Here is a 25,060-nt window from a genome sequence, read left to right as displayed (position 1 = left end):
TGGATGTCGAGACATGCAAAAGGCTCCTACCTAGTGTGCCAACTGTCAATGTTTTGAGTTACCACCGATGAGTAAATTTCTAGTATTGCGCGTCTGGCTCGGATGGTATACTTAGAGGACACGAGGTTTATACTAGTTTAGGCAGAAAGTCCCTACGTCCAGTTCATCACTGTTGCTTGTGTTACTAGTACTAAAAGTTTATAGTAGGGGTTATAAATAGGCGAGAGAAGGACATGTCCCAAGTCTCTAGTGAAAGGAGTGAAAGAGTGCTGAGAGCTCGGTTGCTGCTCTTGTGTGTATCTAGATCTAATCGGTTTGGGGTTTGATCGGCCTCTCTTCGTGGGATGCCCTGCTTTTCCTTTTATAGGCCAAGGGAAATCAGGAGTTGCAACGGAGGGAAAGAGAAGAACAAGAGAGAGAAGGAATCCTTCAGGATCACCGGATCCTTCTTATCCTTCATGCGGGTCCCGCTGACATGTAGATATCAATAGGGACAGCTCCATGTCATGGCCCTATCCGTCACTAGCGCCATGCATAGGCGTCATCTATCGATCATGGCGTACCATTCCATCGTAGCGGACGTCGTGGTGAGCGGACACACCCATCAGCGTTTGTACGAGGATTAGGCAGAACAACACTAGTACACCCGACGCCATTTTTGATGTGAATCCTTAGGTTTGGCCCATCGTGGCCATGGGTTACATCGAGGCATGTTGGTCTCTTCCTTGGTGTCAGAGTTTTGATTCAGACCCATACGCTTGGACCTAAAGTGGTTGGCGACAGTATGGGTCTTCCTCGGGTGAGACGAAGCCCGTGGCCTTGGGGTCGGGCGAGGCGGAGCCCACCCCCAGAGGTTGGGTGAGGCAGAGCGTAAACCCATGGGTCAGGCGAGGCAGAGCCCGTGGCCTTAGGGTCAGGCAAGGCGAAGCCCATGGCTTCGGGGTCGGGCAAGGCGGAGCCCGTGGCCTCGAGGTTGGGTGAGGCGGAGCTCGCCCCCAGAGGTCGGGCGAGGTGGAGCTTGACCGCCTGGGGGTCGGTTGGAGGTGTAGTCATGCTCTTGACTGCTTGGATAAATCAATGTTGATGGTCATTAGCTTCTTCTCTTCGGGTACCCTAGTATTAGTCCTCGGCAGCCGTGGCCTTTGTCATTGCCTCCTGATCTCCTAGAGGCATCATACATGAGTTGATAGCCGCCCCCAGGTCGTCGATCGCCGGGCTTACTTGTGGAGTTGGTGGCCATGATCCCGAGCTCCGGGGTAATGGCTCCCACCGATTCGGGTGGCCTCTAAGTCAAGCCTCCATCGTGGATCCCATCCCGTAGTGGGTAGAATCGTACATGTGTCTTGTTGGACCATATTTGGATGGTGGTTTGTCAACTGGCAGTTACCATCATGCGGTGTTGTCTTGTCTGTGCTGCGTGGTGCAGGGACGATGGCTGATCGGACCGAGGTGACCGCTGTCCCCTCGGTTCTTGCGGGGCCAGTGCGGCATGTCTACTCGTGTTAGAGAGGGCACGCTTGGTTAGACTCGACCCCTCCCCATTCCTCCTAGGGGTTGGGTGACGGAGAGGTCGTGTGTCTCTTGCGCGTCGTGTGGCTAAGTCTGATGAAGGGGTCATGGCCGACCTTGGCCTTAGCATCTGGCCTGATCCGCTTGGCTTAGCTAGGCCTTGATCATTTGGACCTTTGCCAGCGGATGTATCGCGGGCCGCTTGACCCGCTATCTAATCGATGTCTTGAGACACCTGGGGATCATAACCCTAATAGAGTTTGTGTCTCAACTTTTTCATGTGAGTACATATTTGTATGCACTATGAATGTGTCAAGTTTTAAAAAATTTTAAGAGACCAAAATCTGTTTTTAACAGGTCTCCATGTTTCCACCTAGGAGGTGATTTCAACTCCAAACCTGTATGACAATTCGTATGGATAACCGTACAGACAAACACTCTGCAAAAGGCCTTAGAACAGATGTCAAACGAATGACGGCCAACATTCCTGTAGGCGAAGTGGAGAAACTTTTTCTTTCTTGTGTCTTCCTCCTTCTTTCTACCATCGAAGAATAAGGAAGACTGATCTAAAAATTATTCTCCCTGATCCTTCATTGTGGTCTGATCTAGCCACAACAAAATAGAGAAGAGACCGGAGAAAATTATTCCTTGGCGGTGACATCATCTCTGCCTTGATGTCGCCGTCCGAAAAGTCGAGTCTCCATGTCGTTAAGTCGAGAAAGTTGCTGACGCCGTTGTCGCCCTCATCTTCCATAGAGCCGTTATGGAGAAAATGAATCCATCCTTCTCCCTCGCCGTTGCCGAGGAGGAGGATGAGATAAATTTCCAGTACCAAGAAACTTCGCATAGAGAGACTTTAACCCTAAAAACTCGATCTACTAGAAAAATTTATTAAAAACGATGGATCCTCACTTCCTTTGGCCTCCGACAAGATGCCCGAGGGGAATGGAGGGGACTAGGGGGCTAGAAATCCATCTACTAATTAATCAGTATAATATGACTTTATAATTGAAGAGTACGCTCCACTTACAACCACATAAAAATAAAAAGAAGTATAATGACCCAGTAGTTAAAATCACCTGGGACATAGAACTCATAAATTTACTTGCTTTTGGGTTTACTGGACATTTTGTTAAGATTCTAGCACAGCATTTGTTTATCTTTAAATCAGATTTCAACTCGATGCACGATGCGCATACTCGATTCTAGCGTACCTGAATTGAGGTCCGAAGACACCTGCGCAAAAAAAAAAAAAAATCGAAAGACCGAAGTGGAGCAGCGACCACTGTGGCCCGTTTGCGTATCCTTAAATTTAATTTAATCTATTTTTTTTATCTATAACAATATTTTTTTCTTATAAATTTCTTTAGTCGTCCGAGCCTGTCAGATGCGGTTTGGGATTGAACACCGAAATTCCGTAATCGTCCAGGGCAAACACGCAAAACGTCCTTCTGCCTCTCTCTGGTTATAATTTCGGGCATTAATTGCGCGTCTCCTCCCCTCCTCTCCTTCCCTCCCACCTGTGTCGCCGCCTCGCCTATCCGATCTGCCACCTCCTCGCCGTCTCGCACGTTCCTTCCCCAACTCCGCAGCGTAGCCTCTCCGCGCCGCGATCCAGATCCAGGTACGTCTTCTTCCACCCCCGCAATTTCACCTCCACCCCCGCTCCTCCTTTGGCAATACATCGCTCGTGTTGTCCCTACTGGGCGACACGAGGGCGGCCACGCCCACCGCCGAAACACTCTCCGACCTGTGCCCCAGCCTACCGCGGCACTTTCTCCATCTTCCGTCCAGCAACAGCGGCTGCGGTTTTACTCTGTCTGTTGCGGATTTGTTTGGATTGCTGATCTCTCTACAATTTCCCGTGGATCGGAGAGTCCGAGTGATCTGCGTGGATTGGGGAGACTCGGATCAGCTCTGCTCCTTTTCCTCGGTTCTGATGGTGTGGTTGGCTGTTGCCCTGTGCAGGTTGTTCAGCATGGGTCTGGTGAAGGAAGGCGTCGACATGGAGGAGGGAACCCTGGAGATCGGCATGGGTGAGTCATCGAGCGACGAGATCCAAGCTCGGGTGCAGTGTGCCTTAGGCTGTTTAGTATTGTGCTTTCAGCTGTTGATGTGTTGCCTAATCATACCGACGCATCACTGGTACTAGCATCATAGCGTGGATATGTAGAGATGATTTGCACTTTGAGGAGATAAACAGTTTGCTTATAAATGATCCTAAGCTACCAATAATATATTGGGTCATCGTCTAGATCAGCTTGGTTGCATTACCAATGCATTGGAATTTTATAAACGTGTGGTATTCATAGATAACGCTGTAGATTTTTCTAACAATACATCAACTCACTGTCTCAGGGCTTTTGTTGAACCATACTACTGTAATGCAACAGGATGCATCTGGTTCATTGTAACAATTTGCTTGTAGCTTTTCTCTTTCAACTATGTAACTAGTTGTCAGGTCTGGCACACTTGCTAGATCACACTTTTAGTTTAAAACTAGTTCATCTATTTGCATGTATTGCTTTTCGGGAATTGTGATTCATGTCACGTCCATGTGGAAGCTTCATGAATTAATCTTGGATATATTGGTCTACATGCCTGCATTGACACATGCCAGTGCCATTATAAATAGAAGACTTTTTTGTGTTGTATGGGTAACAGAAATTTGCTGATCAATGTACTGCATATCTTGGGCTTCTTTTGTGCAAGATGTATGTCTGTTTGAAACCATGCTTTTTAAGGCGACATGTACTAGTTAGTAATTTACTTGTGTACCTGTGCAGAGTACAGGACTGTATCTGGTGTGGCCGGGCCTCTGGTTATCTTGGAAAAAGTAAAGGTGTGTACAGTTTTCTCCAATATGATGCTAACTACCCGTGCAGATTTTGAACAGCTCAGTCTGCTAGCCTCCTATGCTCATAGTTCCTTTGCTTGCATATCCATCTATAGGGCCCAAAGTACCAAGAAATTGTAAACATCCGACTTGGAGATGGCACCACTCGCCGTGGTCAAGTCCTGGAAGTTGATGGAGAAAAAGCTGTTGTGCAGGTTACTTCTCCATTCTCTTGATTGTCTTTTAGTAGTAGTTCCAATTTGATGTTGATTCTGCAGTATGGTCAGGTTAGGCCCATTCCCAGAAAACTTAGTTTGTTAATTAACTTCATTATTCATCAGGTCTTTGAAGGAACTTCTGGAATAGACAACAAGTACACAACCGTGCAGTTTACAGGCGAGGTACTTCAGCTTGTGACTTTATTTGCTGTTTACTTATCAATAAAGTGTTTAGTAGGCAAAAAACACTTTGAACTAGATCATTTCAATTTGGGAATCTAGCTCACAAGGAAAATTTACAAGATCTATGATAAGCACACTTAGTTTCACCATGAAGTTATCTATAGTAGTCATGTTAATTGACAATTGTATAGTGTATACCAATGGAAGAATAAAGTCCACAGATCTACCAGGCTAAATTTAACAGTGATATTGTTTTCTTTACTACCCTGTTTATTGAGAAATTCCTGTCTTGTTTGATTATACAGTACATGTGTTTCTTTTACAGGTTTTGAAAACTCCTGTCTCACTTGATATGCTTGGGCGCATTTTTAATGGTTCTGGAAAACCTATTGACAATGGGCCCCCGATATTGCCTGAAGCCTACTTGGATATCTCTGGTAAGTGATTTCTGGTTCTAGCGTGCTGCTCTACAATGCTCATGGTTAAGTGCATGTTCGTCGTGGACAGTAGTAGGTTTTAAAATTATTGATTGATTAACAGCGTTAAATAAATGAGTCCATCTTTAAATTTTGTAATTATGTACTCTGATTTTGTTGCAGGAAGTTCTATTAACCCCAGTGAGAGAACCTATCCAGAGGAGATGATCCAAACTGGGATATCCACCATTGATGTCATGAACTCCATTGCTCGTGGGCAAAAGATTCCCCTATTTTCTGCTGCTGGGCTCCCACACAATGAAATTGCTGCTCAGATTTGTCGTCAGGCTGGCCTTGTGAAGACATTGGAGAAAGGAAAGCATGCAGAGGTAGCTAATGTGTCCTAACTGCAACCCTACCCCCTACCCTACCCAAAAACATATTTTTCAGAGTACAAACAGTTGAACATACATCTGAGCTCTTAAAAAAGCAGAGATATCTCTTACATAAAGGTGACTAGGCTTAACATTTCATGACACAACTGAAATTTTGTGCGCACATTGTCTTAAGTTGGATATGTTGTGCCTGATAGTTTTCATATGTTTCAACATCCTGTTCTTTCAAGCAAGCCACAGTTTTCTTTTGGTACACATGTACATGTACTTATTATCTATTTCCTGTGAGGTCAACATTTATATGGAGCATTGTGTATAAATGTATGCTTTACATGTCTAAATGTGGCTTAATCACTGGTTCTGATTTTTAAACCTGCAGGGTGGTGAAGATGACAACTTTGCTATTGTGTTTGCTGCTATGGGAGTGAACATGGAAACAGCTCAATTCTTCAAACGTGATTTTGAAGAGAACGGTTCCATGGAACGGGTCACCCTTTTTCTGAATCTGGTACCTACAAGGACTTGTGAATTTGTGATCAACATTCATTTATCATTTTATATCTACCAAGGGCGTCATAATCAGTTCTGCAATGTTAGATGCATCTTGAACAAAAAAAAACCCACATAATCAATGGCAGAGCTTGAACAATATCTTAAGGGGATCTATCAATGAATTAGGGGGGCCACTAATGATGCATGAATCAAATTAGGCCATGGATTACTTTATGTTTATTGAGAAAAATTAAGATCCTAGGGGTGGCCATGGCCCAGGTTGGCCTGAACTATCCTCCGCCCCTGCACATAATGATGTGCCAAACATATTCTACATCTGACATAATTAGTGTATTTTTTTGTGACTGAGACATAATTAGTGTATAACACAGCATATTTTTAGCACCTTGATCCTCTCTGTTTTACAGGCTAATGATCCCACCATTGAACGTATTATCACCCCTCGGATTGCTCTAACAACAGCAGAATATTTGGCGTATGAATGCGGGAAGCATGTGCTTGTCATCTTGACAGACATGAGCTCTTATGCGGATGCACTTCGTGAGGTATTGAGTTTTGATATTTTGTGTCATATCTTGTATTTTGAGTCCATATTTGTTTTAGTACCATTGTTAATATATATTTGCCCGTCCTGAGATCTTTAGGGCTTGTTTGGTTGCTAGCCCAGGCAAGGTTGCCTTGCCTGGCCGGGCAGCAATCCAGGTCCAGGCCATCGATTTTGAGTGCCTGGGAGCTAGGATTGCTGCCTGGTTGGCAGGTTGCTTGCCAGGGCAAGGTTGCCAATGCTTTGTGCTGCGATTCGTTGACCCGATTCAATCATTTTTAAATTCATTGATTCATGAATTATCTAGTGTTATTGCACATGGACATTTATTAACCCTCCCTGTCAGAATAAATAAACTATAAATAAACTACATGGTCTATTGGTGCCACAATGCTTGTATATAGTGATTTGTTATCAAAAGAAATCACATGATTTTGGTAATGCCTGGTGGTAGAATTACAATTTTATTTTGTCCGTGACACTTGTTAACACTGCCCTGAATGGCTGAATGGATGCTGGAAATACGTGCTGATATTTCTATTAGCTTCTGGTGCTATTTTGTAGTTCTTCATTAAAAAACAACTCAGAAATGTTTTATTATGTAGTATTACATGTCTCATTTTATATATTTAAGATTAACCTTTGTATTTAGCTAATTAAATGGCAAATTGATGTCATGTTTCTAATAATGCTACATGGGCATTGTGCTTTTCTGTAGGTTTCTGCTGCCCGAGAAGAGGTGCCAGGTAGGCGTGGTTATCCTGGATATATGTATACTGATTTGGCAACAATATATGAGCGTGCTGGGCGTATTGAAGGAAGAACAGGATCCATTACCCAAATTCCTATTCTAACAATGCCTAATGATGGTAAGTAGCCATGGCTTTTTTAATATTTATTATTATAATTATACTATGTGCCGTATTGTTATTGGTTTTGTACGCTTATCTTCTGAACATTCTGGAGACATTATTATTTGTAAAACTCTTTCCTGATGATGCTACTACTCCCTCCAGTCACAAAAAAACATAGTTATCAGGACCAGACTGGTTGTTGAACCAGCAGGGCGTGGTTCACTGTTTCACTGGCTCCACTGTCAAGAACCCTTTCAAAAGAAAAAAGGGAACTGTCAAGAACCAAATTGAACTGCCAGTTCAATAGTTTTGGATTGAATTGAACTGGCCACATCAATAGTTTTGGATTGAATTGAACTGGCCACAAATACATAGAACCGGTGCGATATATAGTTGATCTTAAATAAAAATAAGCTCATAAATAACACAACTTTATATAACCACACAGCCGGACAGCTACATTGATACATCCCAGAATTCAACTTGTGAATCACAGTTTACACTTCATAACATAGGTTCTCAAGTTCACAAGTCCCAAGCAAGTGCTAAATCGTGGAGCCACAAGTGCCAAGTTAATTTCTTCCCTCCCAACTGCTGCTGTATAACCCTAATGAGATAAAAACTAGACTTTCCAGTTGTACCCCTATATGGATTGTGTTATATTGAAAACAGTCGAGCGCTTTCATTAAAAGCAGTCTGGGCTGTTCGATTGCACATACGATCTTTTGAGTAAATCAAACCAGTGTAGTATTTTGTTGTTTTAAATCCTAATAACTATGCAAATAAGTAACATTTAGAGGTATGAAGTTAACACTTTGAAACTTTGGTTACAAATTACATTTAGTTAGTTAAGTTTCGATGTTTGGAAGTGGTAGAGTAGAATTTTCTCAAATTGTATAGTTTCATAAAGTATGCTTTTACTATGTTCTATAAATATTTTAACAAAAAGTACTAGTTCAACTTGTGCTTTTGAGATCATGTCAATGTCCAAGGCAGTGGAGGCGAGGCTAAAGATACTTGGTGGTGGAACGAGGAAGTCCAAAGGGTTATTAAGGAGAAGAAAGAATGCTATAGACGCTTGTACCATGACAGGAGTGTGGACAACATAGAGAAGTACAAGGTGGCAAAGAAGACTGCAAAGCGAGCTGCAAGTGTGGCAAAGGGTAGAGCGTACGAGGATCTTTACCAGCATTTGAGTATGAAGGAAAGGAGAGAAGGACATTTATAGGATGGCTAGGGTTCGTGAGATAAAGACAAGTGACTTCAACCAAGTTAAGTGCATTAAGGATGAAAGGGAGCATCTCTTGGTGAAGGAGGATGAGATCCGACATCGATGGCAAGAGTATTTTGACAAATTGTTCAATGGTGAGAATACGGACACAACCTTTCAGTTGGATGACTCTTTTGATGACACCAATATGCGCTTTGTGCGGAGAATCCAAGAATTTGAGGTCAGAGAGGCGTTGAAAAGGATGAAAGGAGGATAAGGCGATGGGACCAGATGGTATCCCAATCGAGGTGTGGAGATGCCTCGGGGACATAGCTATAGTATGGCTAACCAAGCTGTTCAACCATATTTTTCGATCGAACAAGATGCCTGACGAGTGGAGAAGTATATTGGTACCGATCTACAAGAATAAAGGGGATATTCAAAGTTGTACTAATTACCGGGGAATTAAGTTGATGATCCATATTATGAAGCTATGGGAGAGTTATCGAGCATCGCTTGAGAGCAATAACGCGAGTCCTCTATGAACCAATTTGGTTTCATGCCCGGAAGATCAACCATGGAAGCCATTTTCTTAATAAGACAAGTTATGGAGCGGTATAGGGAGAAGAAGAAGGGTCTACACATGGTTTTTATTGACTTGGAGAAGGCTTATGATAAAATACCAAGGAATGTTATGTGGTGGGCTATGGACAAACATAAAGTCCCAACGAAGTACGTCGGGCTCGTTAAGGATATGTACAACAATGTTGTGACTAGTGTTCGAACAAGTGATGGAGACACGGATGACTTCTCAATTAGGATAGGACTACATCAAGGGTTAGCTTTGAGCCCTTATCTGTTTGCCTTCGTGATGGATGAGGTCACAAGGGACATACAAGGGGACATCCCTTGGTGTATGCTTTTCGCGGACAATGTAGTGCTAGTTGATGAAAGCCGGACATGAGTGAATCAGAAACTGGAGTTATGGCGGGAGACTTTGGAGTCCAAAGGTTTTAGACTAGTAGAACTAAAACTGAGTATATGAGATGTGACTTCGGCACTACTACTCGGGAGGAGAAAGATATTAGTTTGGAAGGTCAAGTAGTGCCTTAGGAAGGATACCTTTCGATATTTAGGATCAATGCTATAGAGAGACGGGGATATTGATGAAGATGTTAGCCATAGAATCAAAGCAGGGTGGATGAAGTGGCGCCAATCATCTGGTGTCCTATGTGACAAAAGGGTACCACAGAAGCTAAAAGGACAAGTTTTATATGACGGCGATTAGACCTGCTGTTGTATGGTGCAGAATGTTGGCCTACGAAAAGATGACATGTTCAATAGATAAGTGTCGTGGAAATGCGTATGTTGCGTTGGATTTGCTGTCATACAAGAAGGGATCGAGTTCGGAATGATGATATACGTGATAGATTAGGGTAGCACCAATTGAAGAAAAGCTTGTCCAGCACCGGTTGAGATGGTTTGGACATGTCCAACTGAGACCTCCAGAGTACACCGATGCGTAGTGGAATCCTAAGCTAGGATAGTAACGTGAAGAGAGGCAGAGGAAGACAAAAGTTGACTTGGGTAGAGGCAATAAAATGAGACTTGAAAGGATGGAATATACTCAAAGACTTAGCCTTAGATAGGAGTGCTTGGAAAATAAGCTATTCACGTGCCTGAACCTTGATTGCTTCTGCTGGGTTTCAACTCTAGCCTACCCTAACTTGTTTGGAACTTAAAGGCTTTGTTGTTGTTGTTGTGTCAATGTCCAAGGCGCCAGGTAGTAATAGTTATGAATTGTGTTACAATCAAGTATGTGCAGTTGTCCTTATGCAGCATGAATCACTATTGCTTATTTTGGTCTGAGTGCACAATCTACTGAAGTATGTGGTCTTATCATTTTTTTTGTCCCAGTAGACCATTTTTAGCATGTTGGTCGCATGATTTATTTACCATCTATTTCATTTTGTTGTCCATTTAACACAAGTATACCATGTCTAATATTGTAATCTACTCCTAAAACAGATATCACACATCCAACTCCCGACCTTACTGGATACATTACTGAGGGACAGATATACATTGATAGGCAGCTCCATAACAGACAGGTGCTTTTTGGTGCCTTTTATTCTTGAGTTATCAAATGTTACACCTTCACATGGGGCAGCTCTGGAATTATTATTTTTTTCTCATATTGATATAGAATGTGAAGTATTTGTTTATTTTTTACTACCTTGATAGCTTATATGTGTTGATGTGATGACATTATATTTCTTTCAGATTTATCCACCTATTAATGTCCTGCCATCTCTTTCTCGATTGATGAAGGTAAGATAAGTTTTCTGTATGTTTTCAGCGTTTATGTTGAAGGTTAGTTCTAAGAACCACTTAATGACTCCTGCAGAGTGCTATTGGTGAGGGCATGACACGTCGAGACCATTCGGATGTGTCTAATCAGGTACCTATTATGAGTCCATAGGCTTTTTTTTTATGACAAGGGAGTCCATGGGCTTTTGTTTTCCTTCAGCCATGATGTGTAAGATGAATTGACGTCTACTGTTTTCTGTTCAGCTTTATGCCAACTATGCAATTGGAAAGGATGTTCAGGCCATGAAGGCAGTCGTTGGAGAGGAGGCACTGTCGTCTGAGGATCTGGTCTGTTGCGAGTAAAATAAATTCGTAAGTTAGTGTTTTTTTCAGACGTCCAAAACCTAATGTTCTGTTCCTTCTTGCACAGCTTTACTTAGAGTTCCTTGACAAGTTTGAGAGGAAGTTTGTGACACAAGGAGCATATGACACACGGAACATCTTCCAGTCACTCGATCTCGCATGGACATTGCTTCGTATCTTCCCTCGCGAACTTCTCCACCGTATCCCGGCAAAGACCTTGGACCAGTACTATAGCAGAGATGCCTCCCACTGAATCACTGATTGTTGATCAGTGTTCCAATATTTTGGCAACTGCAGCTTTGAATAATTGAACAGATTGGCCTTATGGCCTTTTTTCCCCTGTATTTATCTGTAGTCAGGTCCAATTCTTTTCTGTTCGGTCAGCGTAAGTTATTTGTAGATGACTCTCGGTCACGGCAATATCTGTAATATTATGTGATGTATCGTTAAATGTCAGTTATTTGGTTGGTTTCACCTGCCAGAATTGTTAGCAAGAGCATTCTGGACCAGGATGCTCGAACACAACTGGTTGTATCTACATTTGTGAATGGTGAATAGAGGGGCAATAAACTGCAGCGAAATATGTGCTGCCTGACATTGTGAATTTTCTCTATTTTGCTGTTTACCAGAGAAGGGCGGGCCTGGTGTAAGCGGTAGAGTCTTACCGTCTGTGACTGAAAGGTTCCGGGTTCGAGTCGCGGTCTCTTCGCATTGTACAGGCGAGGGTAAGGTTTGCTACTGATATCTTTTTCCAGATCCCGCACACAGCGGGAGCTCTCTGCCCGCTCTCTGTACTGGGTATGTTTTTTTTTTTTTTTTTTTTTTTGCTGTTTTGACCAAAAGTTGTTCAGATTTCACCGCTGTTCGTTTCGTTGAAATTTAGCTTATGTTGATGGTTATGTTGATTTGTTGTGAGGAAAATATTGTTCGTTTGCTGAAAATTACTGCTAAAGTAGTGCTGCAAAATAGGTGACTACTTTGACGTGAAGAGAAGAAAATGTTTTTTCTTGGATTTGCGAACAGACATAATCTGATAGCGGACGTTGGGTTCGTGGTTGCTGTCATTTTGATTTTTGGCTGTGCTTCCATTCTAATTTGTCTGTATGCCTTTTTTTATTAAGATATTACTTCCTCTTTCTTGATCATATACATTTTTAAAGCATTTATACATTCTTTTTTTCAGTATATTACCTTCATCCTAGTAAATGATTATAATTCTAGATTTGATATGAGTCAAACTAACTGAAGTTTAATAAAGTTTATAAAAAATAGTATTAATATTTATGACTAGTATATATAAAATATGAAAATATATTCTACAATGAATATAATCATACTTATTCATTACGACTCTTCATTCAAAATTATTTGAGTTTTGGCTTTTGTAAGATTCATAGCTTTTATAATGCATTTATATATACACTATGTCTAGTTGTATAGTAAAGGTAACTTAACGTCTTATAATTTATAATTGAGGGAGTAATACCTGTTTATATAAATTTACATGGTGTTTGGCTCAGCATGCATAACATAATCAGATTGGGGGGGGGGGGGGGGGGGGGGGGGATACCCTGCAATCAAATGACGGACCATCCATGATCGATACCGCCCCTCCGCGAGTCCAATCGTATTACGCCACTACTGCCGTAATTTGTTTCCTTTGTTTGGAACACAGGAATTGAAAACATAGGAATAGGAAAAAATACAGGAATGAGATGAATATGTAGTGGTAAAACAGAGGAAAGGAAAAACGTAGGAAATAACTGAGAAGGAGCGTTTGGAACGCAGGAATACATAGCACAGGAATCATAAGACTGAATGCTATAGAGTCATTATTAGTGCTTAATGAAATGATAATATATACTGTGTTAGTTGCATATTTTTTCCATGACCCTCTTACATGTGGGGCCACTAGACCATGTTGCTACAGTTGGGGTCAAATAAATATCTGGACAACATCTTTCTCCACGAACTTCTCTCTCCTGAAAATCTGTAATCCTCTCCCGGAAAGCAAGCACGGCTTTATTAAAAAAATAAAAGAAAGCAGGCACGGGCGGCGTGGTCTGGAGGGAGCGACGACGGCGCGGTGGCCGACTGGCCGGGCGCGGGCGGCCCGGACAGCGCGGCGCAACTTGGAGCGGAGCAGCGATGGCAGAGGCGAGCGAGGCCACGAGCGGGGCGGGGCAGAGCAGTGGCGCGGTGGCCGGGCAAAGGAGGCTGGGCGGATTTGGCGGCGCGGCGTCCAGTTCTTATGGTGATTAGCTGCTCGATTCTCTCTTCTCATTTGATTTTCCTCGGGCAAGCGCGAAGGAAAACGAAACCAGAGGTAAGAGCGGATGCTTTTTTTCCTGTGAAACCGTGTTGTTGCTACAGGCTTCCGGAGGAAAGGGTCCGCTCGTTTCCTTCGTTCCAAACGGTCTCCTCGGCTTCCTTTCCTCCGTTTTCGTTTCCTTCATTTTTCCTACGAAAAACCTTCGTTCCAAACAGACCCTTACTATACAACCAAACAAATCACGAAATCCAGATACCCCGCACATTCCTCACGTGACCTGTTTCCTTTACCATCTACGTTACTCGCCAACGAACCAAACACCACCTTAGTTAAACTTAACATGGTTTGACTCAACCATATGCAATTAGAATTGTATCTTATATAATTTATTTGTCTGTACTACCTCTGGGACGCACAAGCATATCAAGATTCAAACTTTAAAAACTTTGACCAATAATTAGGCTAATAATTTTTAACTATTATAATACAAACTTTATATGATTAGATTTGTAAAGAATTATACTATCCAGTGATTATAAGTTTATAAGCATAAATAATATAATATAAAAAAAATTAATGATCCAATTGTAATATAGGAGACCGTGTCATTCTAACTTACGTCAAATAAAATAGAACAGAGAGAGTAATACAAATAGCTATATACATTTAAGACCTTTTTCAAGATGAACCTAATATACTAATTACATCAATTGAAGCCCTTTTTGGTAGGGCTTTTAGGGGACCGTTTTGGCTTCCGTAGGTGAAACCTTATCAAACGTTAACTTATAAAATGGCTGTACAAGAGAAGTTATAGAAGAAAGAAGTCGTTTTTTTGTATTACTAGCCAATGCTCATGCGTTGCTACGGGTGACAAAACTATGGTAATCCCATTTGTTGCTCCCATAACATTACTGGTATAAGTGAAAATGAAATTTTAACCAAACAAATATATACGTATATAACATGGATCAATCTTGATCCCATCAATCCACAGCTGCAAAACTTGCATGAGAGTTCATTAGAGCATGTGTATTTCAGCAGTCAATCCAGGTCGTTAAGCATTAGAATCTACTCCTAAAGTTTGTCAAATACATATGGTTGAATATATAATAGTTACTACATGGCGCATGCAAAGAAGTAGCTAAATGCTGGTGCCAGCGTTGGAAGCCAGTCCGGAGTACATCGACTATTCATACAGTGAAGCAGATTTTACTACAACTGCCAGCCTCGTTGCACGGAGTAGCAACTTGCAATTCGCCCCAGGTGGCAGCCCTCGGCAAGTGCTCTCAAATTTTCATTATTGCAGAGTATAGAGCAGTAACAAATAGAATCCTTACATTGTCAATTCTATAACACAGCTAGTAGTTTTGTATAGCCTCCTCCATGCTAAGCAATTAGGGTGTGTTTGGTTGAGCTGTGGCTGTGGGAAAAAGCTGCTGTGGGCTGTGAGTTGTGGCAAAGCTGCTGTGGGCTGTGAGCTGTAGAAAAGCTAAAAGCTATTTAGTTAAACAAGTATAAAATATACCTTCTATATTTATCTCTCTTGAAACAACTATGAAAAAGCTTTTTATGCCACCAATTTCGAAAAGCAGAAAGCCAAAAGCCAAAAGCAGGGTCAAACCAGCTTTCAAAAATATACTACGGAAAAGCAGCTGCTTCTGAAAAAGCAGCCTGAAAAAGCAGTCCCTTTGGTTGGGCTTTTGGCTTTTTGAGCTAAAAGCCAAAGCCAAAAGCCCAACCAAACTCACCCTTAATCTCTCTGCAATGCACAGATGTAAAGGCCTTTTTTTTTTGGATTATTTCCAATTCTCACTACATGGTGACAAATCAGCAGTGTAGGGTATCGGGTACCTACAATGGAGGATCTCTTATGAAATGTTTGGTCATCAATACGATGCCATGAGATGCCCTTTTTTCAACAAAATGAGTTCTGCTTGTTTGTGTTCTCCCAAGCGGACGAATTCCACAGGGCTTGTTCAACAGCACACCCAATTTGAGTGAAATATGTCTTGGCTCGAATAGATTGACAGAAGCAATTCCTGATAGTGGCAGCTCATTACTAAAGCTGCAGGTGCTTGTCCTGGAAAAAAAAAAACTCAGAGCTCCATGCCACCTTCTTTGTCTAATATTTCTCAGCTTCAAGCACTATCTGTCGGACGGAACAATCTCTCATGTCCCATTCCTGGAAATGAGAACTTTCACCCCCTGTTCTGCAAGTGCTGATCCAAAAACCATTTCAACAGGTCCATCCCTTTAGGACTTTCTGCATGTTAGAAATTTGACACACTCTAAGTTGACCTGACTGGAATGATCCTAGTTGACTGAGCAACCACACCCTGCTTTTGTTCAACCTCAATGAGAACAATCTACAAGGGGAGATTCCACCAGAATTGGGACAGTTGAGAAACCTCCAGTTTCTAGGCCTTGCAAATAACCAAATAACTGGTGTCATTCAAGAATCCATAGGTAGTCTATCAAACCTTGCCCAAATAAACTTACTTGGAAACAGATTGACAAGATCAGTGCCGATGTCATTTAGCAACTTGTTGAATCTTCGTTGCATCTTTGTTGATGGGAACCATCTCTTTGGGAATCTAGATTTCCTATCTGCTTCATTGTCCAAATCCAGAAGCCTAACAACCATTGGCATATCAAACAATGCGTTCCCAGGGAGCCAAAGATGCAAAATTAAGAAAAAATGCATAGAAAACACAGATTGAGTAATATCAATAAGGCATGGCATTTTAGAGTGTAGTAATTCTAATCCCATAGTTTCAAGGCAAAATATTAGCTCAAAAACTCTCAACAGGTCTCCCTTCTGAAGGCTAATTTTTTTTAAAAGACTAATTTATTGCTAAAGTTCAAGTTATATTTCTGAGACATTCAGTTGGTACATTCACATTTTGATACAACATTCTATGCTTACATTGAAGGGCGGGCCTGGTGCAAGCGGTAGAGTCTTACCGCCTGTGACCGGAAGGTCCCGGGTTCGAGTCGCGGTCTCCTCGCATTGCACAGGCGAGGGTAAGGCTTGCCACTGACACCCTTCCCCAGACCCCGCACAGAGCGGGAGCTCTCTGCACTGGGTACGCCCTTTATTCTATGCTTACATTGTGGGGCTATAAGGGGCAGTCACATGCTACTCAAATATTCCCAGCGCCGAGCGTTGCTACAGGCATAAAAATATTCCCAGTTTGTGAAGTACTTATCTATCATGCACTTATTTTGACATTGTTACTAAATTTGACGCTTATTTATTTGAATGTGGTTCGAAACAGTATGTTGCTAAGCCAAGTAAAAATTTATTTGTCTTGATTTCGACCAACTATTTTTTTATACTCTTAGAGCATCTCCAAGAGAAGGCTAATAATACCCCTAAAACTGATATTTGCATGGTTATCATTAAAATCCCGGTCCAACTGTTCCCCAAGCATTCCCCCAAAATTTGCTCGCTCTGAAAACATGAGGCAGCGCCCCGCATATCTGCAAAAGCACAGCACGCCCCCAAATCTTTGTCCCACGCTCGTCTTCCCTTTGCTCGCGCCATGTTTGGCGCGCTTTTAGCTCCACCCGCCAACGAAGTGGCCTCCCATCTTCTTCCATCCAGGTGCCAAAGGGATGAAGATGGGGCCAGCCAAGGCTGCCGGTTCCCTCCAGGGACGTGTGGGGCATGGCAGCACCCAGATGCGGCAGCCCTTGCCCAGCAGCGTCGAGATGCGGCCATCCCTGTCCGTCGAAGCGCAGCTGCGGCAACCTACGGCCGTCGGCGCGCTCATGCGGCCACCCCTTGCCGGCGACGCGCTGATGTGGCCACCCCTTGCCAGCGACGCGCTGATGCGGCCACCTCGACCCGTTGCCACTTTCATGCGGCCGCCGTCCACCGCCACGCAGATGCGGCTAGCACAGTCCACTGGTGGCCATATTCTCCAGGCAAGCAGATGCGGCCACCCCTAAGAATCCCTGCACGTCATTGATGGTCCTCCTCAATCAGTGAGTTCTGTTGGCGACGTGCTGGATTCCCAGCAGATGGTGGACTACGAGGACTCATGTGACAATGTCTCTGCATCCTTTGAAGATATGCCCAACAACGACATGTTTTTTAATGGTATGATGGAAACCACTTTGCATTGCTACAAATGGCTCACTATACTTCCAGTTCATGGTTGCAGTAAATTAGATTCACACATGTATGTCTTGATGTGATTAGTATAGAGTAGACGATGCTCAGATGTGTATTTTATTGTGGATTTCAGGAACGTGTGTGCTACTGAAGATCCTGTCTTATCTGTAGAACATGTGTTTTAGGAAATTTATCTTTCTAACGGGTGATATTCGGATAAGTCTAATGTCTTCTCTGCAAGTGTTTCTGTAGAAAACCCTGAATTTTTCAGTAACTGAATGTGTGTTTGGGTTTCTGTCATATCAGTGGCACTATAATTTGCATAGTTTCTGATACTACATTTCAGTTACTATGCAAATTGTCCCTGTAGTACGATTGCATCTTGTGCAAATTGTCCCTGTAGTACAATTGCCTTTTGTGCTAAAGGAAGATTATAATCTGCAAGTGGTCTGTCATATACCCAATATTACGGAAGATCTTTGTGGTGTCGTAACTATTCGACAAGAGGAGGTGCGCTAGCAGAGAACAGGCAAGGCCACATACGATGGCGATGAGCACAAGGCTGATGGCGGCGCTGACGAGCACAAGGTTGATGGCGGCGCTAGCATTCTGGAGACCAGCCTGCCCACGTACGTGTGTTGCTTGGAGACATGGAGTCACCGTATATACCAACAGAAAGGAACGAGCGGACGGAAAAGGTCAAGATCCAACTAATCCGATCTCTAATCCAACTAACTAATGACGTGTCACTATTGGGGGCGGAAATATTAGGGAGCTGCTATGGATGAAACTGATTTTGGGGTACAATTGGTTTAAGAGGGCCTCCAATAATAAGTTTTGAGGGTTAACTTTTAAGGGACCTCTTGGAGATGTTCTTACTGCATTGAAAATTTGAGGCTCCTAACCTACTATTTTTTCCTTACTTTTATTGTGTTGAATTGCATTGAAAATTTAAGGTTCCGTAGCCACACATGGGCATTTGCTAGTTATTGAAATGTGGAGAACCGAACACAACAATGAGGCAATGTCACATTGACAGGTTCACAGCACTGCCTTCTATTCAGCAATTGCAAACAGGGTCTGGAGTAAGTACCCTGCGGGAAATTCTAAAAGTACCACTAATTATTGAATTACAAGGTTCTAACTGAACTCAGCTTGAGGAAGAAACTAATGTGCATATTTTTCTACACCACACCAAACAGCTGGCATGATCTCATAGAGTCAGCTAAATCGCAGGGCAGAAGGCAGCCAGGCACCTCACCTTAGTACCGAAGGGGCCGACGGGAGGATCCATGTCGAACCGCATCTTCCCCTCAAGAAAACGCATCAAAACCCACGGCAAATGCCACCGGAATCACGTGGAGATTCCGAAACCCAAAGTGACCCCTCACCTGGCTCCGCCTCGGCATGACATCCTCGACCTTGGTGGGCGCCGGCTTGTCGCCTGCGCGGCCAGACCACCGATGCGTCAGAACAAGCCGATCAGCTCAGAGGAGCAAGGAAGTAACTGTTGTGCTGCTGGAGATCTGAGAGCCGGGACAGGACGGGGGCTTACCGGGAGAGGAGAGGAGAGGCGACGTGCGCCGGAACGCGGCCGCCGGCGATGTGGAGAGGGGCGCGGCGCGGGCGGATGTGGGGGACGACGATGCGGCGGCGCGGCAGCGCGAGGGTGCTAGGGTTTGGAGGCGGTGCGTGGTGGTGGTGGTGGTGGTGTTCTTGGGTCGTGCCCCTCGCGGAGGTAGGGGCCGGTGGAGTGGAGTGGGGCAGTGGAGTTGCAGCAGGCCAGCAGCCAAGGAGGCGGCGAGGCGGCAGAGCGGAGCGCCGGCTTCGGCAGTGCGCTTGGGAGGACGGAGGGCGTGTGATTGGGGCGGGGTGCTGACTGCTGAGTGGGGGTGTAGCCGCGGGGTCGAGGCCCACATGTCGGCGCAATGGAGTTACGAAGGTGCGCCTGGCGTAGCGGCTTCACCACGGGGAGTGAACGGGTCCTGTTTCATCTTTTTAGGAGTACAGAAAAGGGCAAAGCCACGTAAACGTGGCTCCTGCGACTTCTCTATCTTCTTTTGTGAAATTGACTAAGGTCTACTAAATAGGGCCTCAATGTTAACTAATTGTATGAACTTTTATATATTTTAAGCACAACATATTTATAAACACAATTTCAAGATGATGTCATGATGGACATATACTTAAATGAAAACCAAAAAGATTTAGTCATCAACAACGAACTATTAGCTTGAACTTATCAGTCATGATACAATATTTTTCTATAATAACAAAACAGCATCAGCCGCAGAGCCGAACAACTTTAAGTTCGATAGTTCATATTCATGTGCCGATTAGGAATCTTATATATTTTTTAAACAGACACTTAATTTTCATCGGTCGTTTAATAGCGCTTCTCTTTTCAAAACGGTTTTGATTTCTTGGGTTTTTTTTAGAGATCTTATATATTATAATGTAGCAAGAAGTTATTTCTCTCTCTCTCTTTTTAATGAGTGAAGGCAGATGAAGATAAAAACTAGCTTTGGCTCTTTTCTGAGTAGCTGCGATGAGTGGAAACCTAATAACAGGTTGTTTTTATCATTCTTTTTAGCTCTTGTGCTTTGCGTAGAAGAAGCTGGCCGTGCAACTGTCCAATAAAAACTGGTAGCTTCAAGCTAGAGCTCCCGAAGCCCCCTTTGAAATTTACAGCGTTATTCAATTCTTTTACCAGGAATTGGAATAATCACAGCCCCCTCGGTCCGGTCTTCGTTTTAAGGCTATCTTCAACAACAACATATAAAATATAAGACCCGGTGTGTTATTCAATTCTTTTATTAGAATGGAATAATCACAGCCCCCTCTGCCCGTCGCCGTCTTAACGTTATCTCCGACAACAACCTTCAAAATATAAGATTTATTCATTTTTTTCTAGGCAGCGCTACATGTAAAAAAAAAAGTTATTTTGGGTCTCTTGGTTCTGGAGACAGTCTAACTGCTCGCACTTCCTCACCGGCCACCACCTCCCTCGCCCATCCCACATTCCCACTCCTTTCTCCGCCCGCACGCCTCCGGGACCCCCAGCCATGGCGACCCACGGCGGCGGCCCGCGCCCCTGCCACCTCCTCATCCTCCTCGCCGCCGCCGTGCTCTATTCCGCGTCCTCCCCCGCCGGCGCCTTCTACCTCCCCGGCGTAGCCCCCCGCGACTTTCAGAAGGTGATCAATCGACTTCATTCCCCGGCTTCTCGCCGGCATATTTCTCCGCTTCCACTCCCCGTCGGATCCAGCGCTAGGTGCTCCCTCGCGGCTGTCGGTGCCCGCGGATCTGGCAGTGCTTGGAGGAGCTGCCTCAGATCTGGCTTCCGGGACGCGCGGGGGAGCAGCGGGTAGGCGCGTGGTTTAGGGTTTAGGGATACGAAGTATCTGGATGGATGGACGACAGCATTGCTGCGTCTGCCTGTTTTTGGCGTGGGAACAAGTGATGCGGCGCGCCTTGCCCCCATTCTATCTTTTGATCTCCCGCCTTTTCGTTTGGAAGTACGGGTAACATGTGTTTTTCGTCATGCAGTGAGGACACTAGTGTAGGTTTCGCATTTTAGATACCTCGCTGTAGGTCACAACGTAGCCAGTGCAGAAAGCTCCTGCTCTGTGTGGAGACTGGGGAAGGGTGTCTGTGGCAAGCCGTACCCTCGCCTGTGCGATGCGAGGAGACCGCGACTCGAACCCGGGACCTTCCGGTCACAGGCGGTAAGACTACCGCTTGCACCAGGCCCGCCCTTCCTCGCTGTAGGTCACAGCAATTACACATATGTTTTTATGGTATAAATATGGAGTTTCTGGTATTTTCTTGATATAACTTGCAAGTATTTAGCTCAATCTCTATGATTATTATAGTTAACTAGCAAAGGGAGTTCATCTCTAGCAAACAAGTAGATGTGTTGCTAGGGTTGCTAGCTAAGATACAAAGGATTGGGATATACAAATCCTATAGAATTATGATACACATTGGCCATCATCACAACTAGATGTGTTGTGTCTGTTTGTTAATCACGTGTGTATCTCTTGGTTCAATACCTAAAAGCTATTCATTTGAGTTTCAAATGCATATCCCATCATGGCAACAGTTATATGCTGAAAATGCTGCATTTTTGTTGTTGGTTGTTGATGCCTCAAGTAGTCAAGTGTAATAACTATGATATGAGGCAACGGGAACAACTAATACACTGTTGTATAGCTCAATCAACACATGTTATTGTCCTGTATGTTTTTAAATTAGGTATTTGTTTGATTCATTACATGCTGGTTGATTCCTGATATTCATCGATTATTCTACCGTGATGTTTGTCATTTCATTATAGAAGTGGAGACCCCATGTTGGCTAGATTATAAACAGAATATTAGATATTAGTATTCTAGCATTAATTTTGTATGGCCTTTCACTGTGCAGGATGATGAACTTCAAGTGAAAGTCAACAAATTGTCATCTATAAAAACACAGCTTCCATATGACTACTATTTCCTAGATTACTGCAAACCTGATGCGATTAAGAACAGTGCTGAGAACTTAGGTGAAGTCCTTCGTGGGGACCGCATCGAAAATTCTGTCTACAATGTAAGGACATGAAACCCTTTGATTTATACTAGTCCAAGCAAAAACAAGTGGGATTACTTGAAAAGAAAAAAAAAAGCACTATGGGAAGCTGTCTGATTAACTGTCATTTTGTTTTTCGATTCATGCAGTTCAAGATGAGGAGGGACGAGAGTTGCAAGGTTGTTTGCCGAAGGCATCTTTCTCAAGAAGCTGCGAAGAATTTCAAAGAAAAGATCGATGATGAATACCGAGTAAACATGTATGGTTTTAGTTTGCAGCTCATACCTTATTTCTTTTCTATGTCAGTATTAGAATGTGATCATCAAATCAGCGGAAGATTGAGGATTTGCTCCTCCAATTATGTACACATGATATCTATTGGTCCATTGTCACTTTCATTTACTTGTTCGACTGCCATGCCCATGAGACATTGAATTTAAATTTCAAAAGTGTCCCTGAGTTATGTCGCTATGTGTTTGTTATGTTCAGTGCTGTGCCTAACTAAATTTATTTTGTTTCAAATTTTTTGGGCATGTAGGATCCTAGATAATCTCCCAGTTGTGGTACCTAGGCAGACACGGGAAGGAAGCCAAACACCAAGCTTTGAGCATGGTTACCGAGTTGGTTACAAGGTGAGCATAACAAATTCCTATCTCATAAATTAAACATGAATTGGTTAATACTGGTTACCTTATTTGATTTGAATGAAATATTGCCAGCTCAAAGATGACAAGTATTATATCAACAATCACTTGAGTTTTAAAGTGTTATACCATGAAGACCAAACTTCTCCTGATGCTCGCATTGTTGGCTTCCATGTGATTCCTAGCAGGTATGCCATATTTCATGATCTACAACTTCTCCTTTCATCTGTTTCCAATGTTTTGTTCTCTTACTGCTTACATTTGATTTCCCACTTCCAGTCGGCATATGAACTATGGAGTCATCTATATCTGTAACTCCTTTCTGCTGATTTGTTACAGCATCAAGCATGAATATGGTGCCTGGGATGACAATAATCCCACAGCACAAACTTGCAATGCTAACATTAAGATTACACCTGGTAGTCACACTCCTCAAGAGGTGGCCCCTGATGCATATGTTGTATTCTCTTATGACGTTACTTTTGAGGTATAATTCATTTCATAAGATTCTCTCACTAAGATTCTTGTTCTCCCAATTTTGATTAATCTTGAATTGACCTATTTCAGTCCAGTGATATCATATGGGCATCTCGATGGGATGTATACCTTCTTTCCAGTGATAGCCAAATACACTGGTTCTCAATTGTTAACTCATTGATGATCGTCCTATTCCTTTCTGGTATGGTGGCCATGATCATGATGAGAACCCTTTACAAGGACATAGCAAACTATAATCAGCTTGACAACCAGGATGAGGCTCAGGAAGAAACTGGATGGAAGTTAGTGCATGGTGATGTATTCCTGGCCTCCTGTTCACTCAGGCCTCCTTTGTGTTTATGTTGGCACTGGCGTTCAGTTCTTTGGGATGACACTTGTAACCATGATGTTTGCTCTTCTTGGATTCTTATCGCCTGCAAACCGTGGTGGACTCATGACTGCTAATGGTCCTTTTGTGGGTGTTCATGGGTGTATTGGCAGGATACACCTCATCTCGTCTGTACAAGATGTTCAAAGGCACTGAATGGAAGAAGATCACCCTCAAAACTGCCTTCATGTTTCCTGGTATTATCTTTTCGGTCTTCTTCTTCCTGAATGCACTGATATGGGGTGAGAAGTCATCTGGTGCAGTTCCTTTTGGAACAATGTTTGCATTGTTCCTCCTCTGGTTTGGCATCTCTGTGCCACTGGTCTTTGTTGGAAGTTTCTTGGGATTCAAGCAGCCAGCCATTGAGGACCCAGTGAAGACAAACAAGATTCCCAGGCAAATTCCTGAGCAAGCATGGTACCTGCAGCCAGCTTTTGCAATATTAGCTGGTGGCATATTGCCATTTGGGGCTGTCTTTATTGAGCTCTTCTTCATCCTGACATCTATCTGGCTGAACCAGTTCTACTACATCTTTGGCTTCCTCTTCATAGTCTTTGTCATCCTCATTGTGACATGTGCTGAGATCACAATTGTGCTATGCTACTTCCAGCTGTGCCGTGAGGATTACCACTGGTGGTGGAGGGCATACCTGACTGCAGGCTCGTCAGCACTCTATTTGTTTGCTTATGCTATCTTCTACTTCTTCAATAAGTTGGAGATCACAAAGCTTGTCTCAGGCATCCTGTACTTTGGTTACATGCTGATCATCTCTTATGCCTTCTTTGTGCTGACTGGTACCATTGGCTTCTATGCCTGCTTCTGGTTCGTGAGGAAGATATATGCTTCTGTGAAGATCGATTGATTAAACAACCACTGTCTAGAGAAACTTATTTTCTGCTCATAGAGTACCTCCTGCCAAGGTTTTGCTGCAATGTCGTGCATGATGCTGCTTGATTGATATATAAAGGAAACTAGGATTCAGGATGGAATTCCATGGTTTTGGTAGGAATATGTGTAGCCTGTTAGGAGCAAGAACTGCTGGAAGTTGAAGTGAGATCTTGATACGCGATGTTGTAGTGCACCATAGATTTTGTACGCCTAAAGATATTTAGTGCTGCATTGTAATATGCCTTGATTTACCTTGCTTCTTCCACATTATGCCCTGTGTGCTTGATGTGCTTCGGTTTTCAATTTGACAACAGGTGGCAATGCTTTCTCATTGTCGTGTGTGGGTTT

At 43.3% G+C, this 25,060-nt stretch overlaps 2 protein-coding genes and 1 pseudogene across 4 annotated transcripts; 2 read left to right on the top strand and 1 right to left on the bottom strand.

Annotated features, from left to right (window-relative positions):
* Positions 1-2,977: 2,977 nt before the first annotated feature.
* On the top strand, positions 2,978-11,958 carry LOC136520496 (V-type proton ATPase subunit B 1). 2 transcript variants are annotated; one of them, XM_066514037.1, is made up of 15 exons: positions 2,978-3,133; positions 3,478-3,545; positions 4,296-4,351; positions 4,462-4,560; positions 4,687-4,746; positions 5,072-5,183; positions 5,346-5,551; positions 5,937-6,065; positions 6,478-6,615; positions 7,333-7,483; positions 10,707-10,789; positions 10,962-11,009; positions 11,086-11,139; positions 11,253-11,336; positions 11,419-11,958. In XM_066514037.1, the coding sequence occupies exons 2-15, from the start codon at positions 3,488-3,490 to the stop codon at positions 11,602-11,604; spliced, it is 1,464 nt and encodes a 487-aa protein (XP_066370134.1). In that variant the 5' UTR covers positions 2,978-3,133; positions 3,478-3,487; the 3' UTR covers positions 11,605-11,958. The 2 variants fall into 2 exon arrangements, with proteins under 2 accessions (XP_066370134.1, XP_066370133.1); XM_066514036.1 differs by lacking the exon at positions 2,978-3,133 and having other exon boundaries at positions 3,434-3,545.
* Positions 11,959-14,626: 2,668 nt separating this feature from the next.
* Positions 14,627-19,676, bottom strand: LOC136520900 (uncharacterized). 2 transcript variants are annotated; one of them, XM_066514578.1, is made up of 5 exons: positions 19,299-19,676; positions 19,135-19,187; positions 16,997-17,583; positions 16,123-16,256; positions 14,627-16,046 (listed from the first exon to the last, which is right to left on the bottom strand). In XM_066514578.1, exons 1-3 carry the CDS (start codon positions 19,660-19,662, stop codon positions 17,521-17,523), a joined length of 480 nt encoding a protein of 159 aa, XP_066370675.1. In that variant the 5' UTR covers positions 19,663-19,676; the 3' UTR covers positions 14,627-16,046; positions 16,123-16,256; positions 16,997-17,520. The 2 variants fall into 2 exon arrangements, 1 of the variants encoding a protein (XP_066370675.1); XR_010775435.1 differs by lacking the exon at positions 16,997-17,583 and having other exon boundaries at positions 19,005-19,187; positions 19,299-19,664.
* A 1,041-nt stretch (positions 19,677-20,717) lies between these two features.
* LOC136520250 (transmembrane 9 superfamily member 7-like) lies at positions 20,718-25,060 on the top strand (annotated as a pseudogene).

Source organism: Miscanthus floridulus, chromosome 18 (genome assembly GCF_019320115.1).
Source record: "Miscanthus floridulus cultivar M001 chromosome 18, ASM1932011v1, whole genome shotgun sequence".
Lineage (NCBI taxonomy): Eukaryota > Viridiplantae > Streptophyta > Magnoliopsida > Poales > Poaceae > Miscanthus > Miscanthus floridulus.
This window is presented reverse-complemented; position numbering and strand designations above follow the sequence as displayed.

Coding starts and splice junctions, on each gene's coding strand:
- LOC136520496 (XM_066514036.1), top strand. CDS start 3,449: ATGGTGTGGTTGGCTGTTGCCCTGTGCAGGTTGTTCAGCATGGGTCTG. Junction 3,546..4,295: donor AACCCTGGAGATCGGCATGG/GTGAGTCATCGA, acceptor GTACCTGTGCAG/AGTACAGGACTGTATCTGGT. Junction 4,352..4,461: donor TTATCTTGGAAAAAGTAAAG/GTGTGTACAGTT, acceptor ATCCATCTATAG/GGCCCAAAGTACCAAGAAAT.
- LOC136520900 (XM_066514578.1), bottom strand. CDS start 19,662: ATGTGGGCCTCGACCCCGCGGCTACACCCCCACTCAGCAGTCAGCACC. Junction 19,188..19,298: donor GCCTCTCCTCTCCTCTCCCG/GTAAGCCCCCGT, acceptor CTGGCCGCGCAG/GCGACAAGCCGGCGCCCACC. Junction 17,584..19,134: donor TCATGCCGAGGCGGAGCCAG/GTGAGGGGTCAC, acceptor AATGACGTGCAG/GGATTCTTAGGGGTGGCCGC.